At 39.2% G+C, this 9,711-nt stretch overlaps 1 protein-coding gene across 4 annotated transcripts in view; it reads right to left on the reverse strand.

The window, feature by feature from the left end:
* Positions 1-7,194, reverse strand: part of LOC130917309 (sorting nexin-19-like) — a 124,639-nt gene extending 117,445 nt beyond the window's left edge. For all 4 annotated transcript variants that reach the window (XM_057838571.1, XM_057838570.1, XM_057838568.1 and 1 more), the window contains exons 1-4: positions 7,093-7,194; positions 5,740-5,979; positions 5,191-5,385; positions 206-1,399 (exon numbers count right to left, since the gene is read on the reverse strand). In XM_057838571.1, the coding sequence (XP_057694554.1) occupies positions 206-1,399; positions 5,191-5,385; positions 5,740-5,943 (1,593 nt within the window). In that variant the 5' untranslated portion in view covers positions 5,944-5,979; positions 7,093-7,194. The remainder of the gene's footprint in view (positions 1-205; positions 1,400-5,190; positions 5,386-5,739; positions 5,980-7,092) is intronic.
* Between the last annotated feature and the right edge of the window lie 2,517 nt (positions 7,195-9,711).

The raw sequence follows: 9,711 nt of genomic DNA on the forward strand, positions 1-9,711 counted from the left end.
ATAAAAAATGTATATATATATATATTTTTTTGTTTTTTGTTTTTTTTTTTGTTTTAATTACATACAAAACGATACTTCAGAGCTTTTAATGCTATATTTGAAGCATAATGAACATCTACCTGTATTATTTTTCCTTATCTTAGGAACATTTATGGTTGAGAGAAAAAAAAGTTGACAAAAAAAAAAAAAGGCATACAGATCTTACCTTGATTGTGTAAAGAGTGTAAGGGTGTGAGCCGGTGCCTCGGTGTTCCTTAGCTGTAATAGTGCCGGTGATACGAAGGTTTTGGATAATGATTGGTCCATCGGGGCTACTTAGTGGCTCAAAACTGAATGAAGGCAATGGGGAAGAACCATGCAATGGGCTCATGACAGTCAAATCATTTGCATTCCCGATGGGTTCAACAACCAAAGGAAGCCCCCTTGCTTGGTTTGTTGAAGAGAAGCTGACATCACTCTCCAAGTTCTGCTGGCTCCTGATGGGAATGTTCCTTGTTGTTCTTTCCAGTGAGCCATTTGTAGGCTCATATGTCTCTGAATGTACTAAGACTCTAGGACAGAAGGCATCTAGTTGATCAGGGCAAAGACCCTCCAAGTCGTTACCATTACTGCTCTCAGTTCCAAATTCTTTCTGTTGGTCATACAAATCATCCTCTTGTCCTATCATGACCAGAGAGTCAACGGAACTCCCTCTGTTGTCCGCTAATGGAGAGTCCAAGTCAGAATCATTTTCTTGGTAAAACGGATTCGAGGTGATTCCACGTACAGAATTTTTCAGGGTTTCTTCTTCGATATTATTCTGTTGACAGTCAACCTCTGAATGTTCCACATCCTGCGTTGAGTGTTGAGGAGTGACCATCTCAACATAATTGTCTCTTTCTATTTGAGCTGTTGGATGAGGGGCGTCAGCATTGTTTTGGTGCTTGAATGTGGTCTCTTGGGCCAGACTAAAGTCCAGTTCCGCACGGGGAAGTGGTAAGGACAAATCCAGAATATCTTCTCCACTCAGTTCGTCGGCTTTATTAGAACTGTCAATTATGTCTATTAAGAAAAGATTCAGCCAATCAGGGTCAGATATTTTATCAAAAAGAGGGAGTAGGACATTGCAGGTGATTAGCTCTCTCACAACAAATCGCCCGGTGTCCGTTTCTAAGTGAGGCGCGGGAACCAAAACGTGCAGCAATAAGTCCACTAGTGATCTAGTGTAATTGACTTCCACTGTCTCACTGGTCATAACACAGTGAGGTGTAGTAACTCTGGAATATGCCAACCACAACTTTCCCCTCTCATTATTCCCTTTTGTAGTTGGAGACATTTGCTGCTGGGCAACAAGCTCCTTGGCTCGAAGGTAGTCCTGCAGATGGCAGCCAAACATTTCCAAGATCCTCTGGGTTAGTTTCTGCAGTAGTACAACAAAAAGCCAACAAATGCGTGAGGCAAATTTAATCCATACACTTCCACATCATTCATCGGCCAAGTTGTCTGCTAGAAAAAAAAAAATCTTTCGGAAAAATATTTACACAATTTGATGTTTTGTTTTTAATTTGTGGTTGTACCCAGAATGCAATTTGAGTAATTGAGTAATAATATGTACCAAAAAGTATAACCAACAATAACATTGCCATCTACAACCCCAATTCCAATGAATTTGGGATGCTCTGTTAAACATAAAAAAGAACACAGTACAATGAGAAGCAACTTATGTTAAATCTATACTTAATTGAATATGCTACAAGGCATGATATTTAATGTTCATATTGAAAAACTGTATTGTGTTTAGCAAATAATCATTAACTTTGAATTTTATGACTGCAACACATTCCAAACAGAGCTGGGACAGGTGGCAAAAAAGACTGAGAAAGTTGAGGAATGCTCATCAAACACCTATTTGGAACATCTCACAGATGAACAGGATAATTGATAATAGGGGGTGCGATGATTCGGTGTAAAAGGAGCTTCAATGATTTGCTCAGTCATTCACAGGCGAAGCTGGGTGAGGTTCACCTCTTTGTGAACAAGTGCATGAGAAAATAGTCAAACAGTTTAAGGTCAATGTTCCTCAACGTACAGTTGTAATGGATTAAGGAATTTACTTATCTAGAGTCCATAATATTATCAAAAGATTCAAAGAATCTGGATAAATCACTGCATGTAAGCGGCACGGCTGGAAAAAATATATTGGATGCCCTTGATTTTAAGGTCCATAAAACTGCACTGTACCCGTTTGTGGAACAATGCTACTGTGATGGAAATCACAGAACATGCTCAAAAATACTTCCAAAGACCATTGTCAGCTAACACATTCCTTGGTGGCATCCACCACTGAAAACTAGAGATGTCCCGATCGATCGGGATGCGATCGGGTCCGATCACGTCATTTTCAAAGTATCGGTATCGGCAAAAAAATATCGGACATGCCTTTTTTTAGTATATATATATTTTGTAATTAAATCGTTTTCTAATTGTATTTAACGTTACAGACAAAATGTCTTATACTTAGTTTTGGTTTAAAGATTCATAATAACAACAAACATCCTCCCCTGCCATTTATTGTCGCACTCACAAAGTGTGGCACCGAAAAAAAACTGTTTATTTAACATGTTTATTGTTTACATATTTTATGGCACAGTGCTGATAAGCTTTGTTTTGAACCAAAGCAGTGGAACAATGTCATGTTGGACAATAAAAAAAGATACTCGGAGCAATTGAATTGAGTTTTATTCATTTTTTTTCTTAATGCATTGCCAAAATGTATATGATCGGGAACATTTTTTGGGAATGATTGGAATTGAATCGGGAGCAAAAAAAAAGCAATCGGATCGGGAAATATCGGGATCGGCAGATACTCAAACCAAAACGATCGGGAACAAAAAAACATGATCGGAACAACCCTACTGAAAACTGCTTTGTCGTCACACAAATCAGGATTTTAAGTTCTTTATGGAAAACTGCAATGCTATGTTACTTGGATTAAAGAGGACAAAAACCCAACCCAAGTTGTCAAGAGCGTTCAAAAGCCAGCATACAGTATGTGATGTTATGGGGCTATGTTAGTGTCGAAGGCATGGTTAAGTTACACATCTGTGAAGGCACGATTAATGCTGAAAGATAAATACAGGTTTTGGAGAAACATACAGTGCTGCTCAAAAGTTTGTGAACCCCCTCAACATTTTGGAATTTTCTATTATTTCAACCTGATTTCCTAATCAATCAATTCAGTAGTTTTTTTTTGTTTTTTTAACAGTTGTGTTGTCGAGACTAAATTAAAAAGAGTTTTCATCAACTGATGTAGGTGCAAAATTGAACTGTTTGGTCACAACCAAAACCGCCATGTCTGGCGAAAAGTCAACACTGCATACCACCAAAAGAACCTTCTCCCAACAGTGAAGCATGGAGGTGGGAATGTCAAGATCTGGGCTTGCTTTTCATCCTCAGGACCTGGACAACTCCACATAGTCCAGGGAATCATGAATTCTGAGGAATATTGTCAAATCCTAGAACATAACCTGACGCCATCTGTTTTGAAGTTAAAGCTTGGCAGAAGGTGGATCATGCAACATGATAATGATCCAAAGCATTCCAGCAATACAACCAAGGAATGGCTGAAAAAGAAGAAGATTCGTGTTCTGGACTGGCCCAGTCAAAGTCCTGACCTAAATCCCATTGAAATGCTGTGGCGGGACCTGAAGCGAGCAGTTCATGCCAGACGCCCATCAAACCTCTCTCAACTGACTGCGTTCTGCAAGGAAGAATGGGCAAAAATCCCCCAAAGTAGATGTGAGAGGCTGATTAGTCACTACAGAAACCGTTTGGTTGAGGTAATCTCTGCAAAAGGAGGCGCAATATCCTATTAACTGAAGGGGTTCACATACTTTTGCACACATGATATCTGAGTTTTTCTTAAATCAACCACTTTTGTTAAATAAAGAATGACAATATAACTATTTCTTTTGTTTCAGTCCATTATTTGGAATGTCAGTATTGTGGATTTGGGTATAACTTAACATTTAATAAGGTTATTTTAGTTTTTTTTACAAAAAATCTGACCATCGCTGTGGGGTTCACAAACTTTCGAGCAGCACTGTATGCTCCCATCCAAGCAACGTCTTTCTCATGGATGCCCCTGCTTATATCAGCAACACAAATCCAAACTACATTTTGCACATTTGTAGTGAAAGAGTGCAGGTACTATAGTGATCTGCTATAGTGCAGACCTGTCTCCCATGGAAAATGTGTAGCGCATTAAAAAGGGTAAAATACGGCAATGGAAAATAGCTGAAGCTGTACATCGAACAAGATTGGGAAAGAATTCCACCTACAAACTTTGAAAATTATGCTAGGTTCAGACCGCAGATCTTAATGCACAATTCCATTTGTGTCATATCTGATGTTTGGCGTGCCCGTTCAGACTGCCTTTGTTCACTGAGCCTGTTCAAGTATTACGCATGCACACTAATTCGCAGTCTGACACACGCTGAGCAAACTTACCCGCATACAAAAAAGCATCGAAACAAATGACTACACATGGTGGCTCTACGTCGTTCTGGGGTGATCATAGTTTGATTTCCAAAAGGCGGACACAAATAACAGACAAAAATAATCAGCGTTTAGCTTAGTCTGATATTCAAAGTTTACATGGATTGATAGATCGCATGCACCGACTGTATGTGTGTACGGCATGCGCGCACACGGTCAGTTTGCCCCGACTCTCGGCCATTTATGTAATATGGATATTGCTTAAATTATTATTTGGCGCACAGAAAAAAATCCGAGCCTTCTCAGGCTTATCCTTTTTTCTCCGATTTTATGTTTTTTTTCTCCGATTTTATGACTGTTGCCAAGCCCGCCTCTTCCCTAAAAGCAGAGTTCAGGCTAGGCGCTAACGCTCATCTCTACACTATGCTCTCTCGCTCTTTGCTGATGTAAGAGCTGAATAAATTCAGATTTGGGAGACTTGACAGTTCAGATCATTTATGTGTAACACAACATCCCAACTTAATTGGAACTAGAGTTGTCAATGTCTATATTATATATCTATTGCTGTGGATTACATTAAGGACAAGGGGGGAAAAGCCATAAATTAAGTAATGGAAATACAGTACATACTCTTAATAAATGAAAAATGCACATTTTTGCACATATGCAAAGTGCATGTATGTATGTATTCTGCATGTCTTACAAAATGTGTACCTTTCTGTCCAATTGCTTTGCACGCATCTTTAACTCCATGCCCATGGAAATCATGGCCTCTTGAACTTCTTTTTCAAAGCCACTTTCGGAGGACACAGCCGAGTACCAAGAGGAAACAAAATCCCTGATAATCTTTCTCACTGAATTGTGGATTTCTTGGTCCAAATCATGTTCATCCTTCATGGAGGAAGAAATCTGAAAAAAAGCACAATGACATTGATGGTGCAGTATAGTTGAGCTCAAACTAATCATTAAACCTGGTGTCAAACTGCTCAGTGCCATGATAAACTATTTACCCCCTTCTCAATCGTTTTGTTTTTGGACAGTTTGCCCCCTCTTCAATGTTTCAATCAAACAAATGGAAACATCAAACACAGATCACCATAGTAAACATTAAAAAGGCCACTTTGAAGGAAAAACCAGAGTTTTGAAAGCCTAACAGTTTGTTCTCATTGGTCTCCTATTCTAGTATATTGTAAGCAATATGCAAAGTATTGGGGACCCTGGGTTTACCTAAACTTTTAAATGCCAATATAAACAATGACTTACCTGTCCCAGAGTGATAAATCGCTCCAGGTGAATTACACTGTTGGATTCCAAGATGGCCTGTGAGCCCAACCAGCCCCCAAGTACAACCAGGAGGCTGGTAAACACGCACAACAGCCAGATGTTGACAAGCAGATGGAAAAGAACAAGCCAAGCCAACAAGACACCAAGGCCAAATAAACACCACTGTCCCAGCACCTCTGCCATGACACTGTGAGAGGGCTAGTCACACATGCATTAGACCTATAAAGCAAAAGGCACAGTGAGTTCATTAAAGGCTGTATTTTAGATTCCAGTGGGTCAAAATTTTATAGGAATATATTCACGTCCCGTTCAGCTCAGTGATTTTCATGCACTTGATTTTACACAAAACACATGATTTTCAGGCCTTTCATGCACGATATGTGATTTTTTTTTTTTTTTTAACACTTACAGGGCACTCATTTAAAACTCATTGAAAGCGCAGTTGTTCATTCACCCCTCCCGGTCTAAATGGATTGGACCTAGCGCTTTCAATGGCACTCACACATGAGCTTTCACAGCCACTTTTCTTGGTTAAAATCAATCAATCAATCAATCAATCTATTTTATCTATCTATCTATCTATCTATCTATCTATCTATCTATCTATCTATCTATCTATCTATCTATCTATCGCCATCAATGGCATGCAATGAGTTAAGAACTATGAGAAAAAAAATTGTCAATTTATAATAAACCAAATTCTATGAAAAATACAAAAATGATTAATAATTTTACAAATGTATATTGTTAATGACTGAATTTAAAAAAATAAAAATAAAAAACACCAAAAAATAGGTGTTGGTCTGAGAAAGTGTCAACTTTGAATAGCTGTTCATTGTCACGGAAAGGGTTTAATTCATAATGTGGTCAACAAGTACAAGTACTTTGTGCATCTTTAACTCCCCAACCATCAAGATGAATGCCGAGGATTTAGTGCCACGGACCAGTCGTCTTGACCTTTTAACTGTTTGAATTCAATAGGTTGTCTTTTTCTTCAACCACCGAATATGTTTGACATGCAGTTTTAAAACAGTTGTTCCATTGATTTGACACTTTGAATATGAGGTGTCCCTATAACAAATACAAATGCGACATTTCGTCCAACGTACAAGCAGCGACGCGTTTTGCTACAAATTACATTGAAAAATCTGGATTACGAATCCACTCGTCGCAAATTTGCAAATCTAAGGTTTATACTTCATTCATATACACATTCATATTCATATTCGCGTTGTCGAGGAGTCAAAACGACGACATCGTCGGGAGTAAAAAGATATGAGAATAATGTGGTTTCCTAGGTTCATGGGTCCGAATAGGATAAAGAAACATTACCTTGGTAAGTGGTAGCATCAATAAAATCGATCAATTCCCACCCGAGTTTTTTCAAGATTTCTATCAACAAAACGTCACGTGAGCTGTTTACTTCCGGGATCGTGACGTCATTTTAAAGGAGAAACGCCTCTCCCGCACTGAGACAGTCTACTCTAGTGGACTTTTGTTTTTTATAATATGCCAGATCAATTACAGAACTACAGTATAATTGAACTAGAAGATTTTTTTTCATGTAATAAAAGTCAAAGAAAAAGCCAGGGCTTCCACCATGCACGCAAAAGCAAGTTTGTATTTTTACTATTGTGAGGCATCTCCTCCTCTTACAAGTATGCAAACGTCTGGGGACCAAGAACACAAGTTTCTCAAGTTTATAAATAGAAACGCTGTCCCATTTGTGTCTTTAATCAGGCCTGTAATTGTTCAATTGTCGTGGGTCTTCTGTGTCGCACCTTTCCCTTTATGATGAACCAAATGTTCTCCACGGGTAAAAGATACTAGACTGGCCATAACAATAGCAGGATCCCTTTCCTACATCTGATGTTGAAAATAAATGTATGGATTTCTTAGTCCAAATCATGTTCATCCTCCATGGAGGAATGGTCTTCCATGATCATGTTAAAAAATGCAGGGTCTTTTTTTTTATGTGTGTAATTTGTCCTGTTCAGCTACTTCGACACCGAGAATGTAAATCTGAGTGTCTTTATAAACTGAACAGTTTTAATGTGCTACATGGGAGTTTGGTGTACTACCATTGTGGTTGTTTATATTGTGTTGTTTATTCAGAGAAAGCAGTTGGACAGAAAATGGTTTCAGGGAGGCAGAGAGGAAGGAAGAAAAGACAGAAGAATAGTGAAAACATAATTAAATATACAGTATATACAGTGAGGAAAATAAGTATTTGAACATCCAACGATTTTGCATGTTCTCCCACTTAGAAATGATGGACGGGTTTGAAATTTTCGTGGAAGGTGCTTGTCCACTGTGAGCAACAATCTATAGAAAAACAAAATTCAGAAATCACTGTATAATGTTTTAACAATTTATTTGTATTATACTGCTGCAAAAAAAGTAGTTGAACGCCTGTCTATGGGTTACAATTGTGAGCCTGTTAGTCGCCTTTAACAAGTCCAACGAATAAGTGGAGTGGAGGTAGACTTTTTGAGTCTGACTTTTTGACCTGTTTGAGGCAATTAGCTGCATATAAACACCTGTCCACCCCATACAATCAGGAATACTCCAATTACTAACTTGGTCAAGACCAAAGAGCTTTCCAAAGACACTGGAGACAGAATTGTATACAAACATGACTGTCAATCTCTCTCGGACTGGGGTTCCATGCAAGATCTATCTAGTAGAGTCTCACTGATCTTTGGAATGGTGAGGAAACAGCCAAGAACTGTACAGGAGGAGCTGGTCAATGACCTGAAAGTAGCTGGGACCCCCATTTCTAAGGTTACTTTTGGTAATACACTAAGATGTCATTCTTTAAAATCATGCATGGAAGGAAGGGCTCCCCTGCTTAAACCAGCACATGTCTAGGCCTATTTTAAGGTTGCCAATGACCATTTGGATGATCCAGAGGAATCATGGGAGAAAGTCATGTGAGATTACAAATGAACATTTTGGTCCTAATTTCACTCATAGTGTTTGGAGGAATAAGAATGATGAGTACCATCCCAAGAACACCCTCCCTACTGTGAAGCATGGGGGTGGTAGCATCATGCTTTGGGAGTATTTTTCTGCACATGCGACTGGAGGACTGCGTTATTTTAGGGAGAGGATAACCAGGGGCATGTATCGTGAGATTTGGGGAAATAACCTCCTTCTCTCAGTTAGAGCATTGAAAATGGGTCGAGACGGGATCTTCCAAGATGACAATGGCCCAAAGCAGACAGCCACAATTACCAAGGAGTGGCTTCGTAAAAAGCATATCAAGGTTCTGGAGGGGCCTAGCCAGTCTCCAGACCCAAACCCAATAGAAGATCTTTGGAGGAAGCTCAAACACCGTGTTTCTCAGTGACGGCCCAGAAACCTGATTGATCTAGAGAAGCTCTGTGTGGGGCACTGGTGCAAAATCCCTGCTGCACTTGGTGCAAACCTGGTGAAAATTTACAGAAAACACCTCTGCAATTGTAATCGAAAGCTACTGTACCAAATATTAACATTGATCTTCTCAGATGTTGAAATACTTATTTGCAGTAGTATAATACCAATAAATTATTGAAAAATCATACACTGTGATTTCAGGATTTTTTTTTTAGATTGTCTCTCACAGTTGACAAGCACCTACCATAAAAATTTCAAACCCGCCCATCATTTCTAAGTGGGAGCACTTGCAAAATCGCAGGGTGTTCTGTTCTACCAAATACAATAAGTGTTGCTGTCTCTATTGGGGCCTCTGAGACCTAGCGAGAGATTAACGATCACCCGGGAGCACGACGGCCCATCAACCGCTCAGCGCAGGGCAGAGTGTAGGGCACCAGGGTGCTAGCAGGACACTGAGACAGCTGGGACAAACACTAAACATGAATATTTATGTCTGTTATTTGTGTCCTCTTTTTGGAAATCAAAATATGATCACCCAAGAATGATGTACAGCCAGCATGTGTGGTCATTTGT

Source organism: Corythoichthys intestinalis, chromosome 6 (genome assembly GCF_030265065.1).
Source record: "Corythoichthys intestinalis isolate RoL2023-P3 chromosome 6, ASM3026506v1, whole genome shotgun sequence".
NCBI classification, from domain to species: Eukaryota; Metazoa; Chordata; class Actinopteri; order Syngnathiformes; family Syngnathidae; genus Corythoichthys; species Corythoichthys intestinalis.